Source organism: Babylonia areolata, chromosome 20 (genome assembly GCF_041734735.1).
Source record: "Babylonia areolata isolate BAREFJ2019XMU chromosome 20, ASM4173473v1, whole genome shotgun sequence".
NCBI classification, from domain to species: domain Eukaryota; kingdom Metazoa; phylum Mollusca; class Gastropoda; order Neogastropoda; family Buccinidae; genus Babylonia; species Babylonia areolata.
The window spans coordinates 8,049,250-8,050,232 of record NC_134895.1 but is presented as its reverse complement, the minus strand read 5'-3'; the positions used below and the strand labels follow the sequence as shown (position 1 = coordinate 8,050,232).

The window sequence follows — 983 nt, the reverse complement described above, 5'->3', positions numbered from 1 at the left end:
ATTTACTGTTATATTTATATTTTTTGTATTCTCTAAACTTCGCACTTTGATCTGATATTCTGACCCAACAACAAGAGCAGTCATTATTTATCATTTTTTTTGTTCAAACAAGAACTTCTTTTGCTAAGCATGGAAGTTTTATTTATGTTGCAAACGTTTTTTGGTGCAGAGGGTAAAAAAAAGGGAAATTACTCTGTAATTAATGCTAGGGGACTTAATTTGCCACAAAGCGAGTCTTGAAGGCCTTGCCTTTGTTGTTGTGTGTTTGTTTGAACCAGGTGAAAGACTCCCAAACGTGCATGGTGTGCAAGGAAGCCTTCCCGTCCCGCAGCAAGCTGTTTGAGCACATCAAGTCCACGGGCCATGCCGTGCCGCTCTCTGTAAAACAGCAGGCTGCCGCTGCTGCTGCTGCTGCGACGGCCGCGGCGGAGGCGGCGGAGACGGAGGGGAAGAAGAAGAAGGGGAAGAGGAAAGGGAAACAGTGAAGATGGTGTTACCCTCCTCTGTAGCCAGCTGAGCGAGTGTGCTGCTGCTGTTGTTGTTGTGGCGTTGTTGTTGTTGTTGTTGTTGTTGTTGTTTTTTAGGGTTGTTTTTTTTGTGTTGTGAGTGTGTGTTTGTGGAAAGAAATTGAGGGAAATGTGAATAATAATAAAAAGAAAATAAATGAAACTGTTGTGTGAATTGTTCCGTTTTGGGTTAGGGTGGGTTTTTTTTTTTGGGGGGGGGGGGGGGGGTTTGGGGGGGGGGGGGGTTGATTTTGGAGGTGTGGTTGTTGTTGTTTGCTTGTTTATTATTATTATTATTATTATTATTAATTTTTTTTTTTGCTGCTTTGTTTTTGTTTGTGAACAGGTCTCAGGTTATGTGTGTGCATGTGTATGTGTGTGTGTTTGTGTTTTATCTTCAGTTTAACGAGTATTCACTATAAGTGTTTTTAGACGGGTGTGTGTGTGTGTGTGTGTGTGTGTGTGTGTGTTTGTGTG

At 42.1% G+C, this 983-nt stretch overlaps 1 protein-coding gene across 1 annotated transcript in view; it reads left to right on the top strand.

Moving 5' to 3' along the window:
* Positions 1 to 669, top strand: part of LOC143294770 (dnaJ homolog subfamily C member 21-like) — a 36,126-nt gene extending 35,457 nt beyond the window's left edge. Inside the window, exon 16 of the mRNA XM_076606246.1 lies at positions 279 to 669. Within this exon, the coding sequence (XP_076462361.1) occupies positions 279 to 485 (207 nt within the window). The 3' untranslated portion in view covers positions 486 to 669. The remainder of the gene's footprint in view (positions 1 to 278) is intronic.
* Positions 670 to 983: the final 314 nt, after the last annotated feature.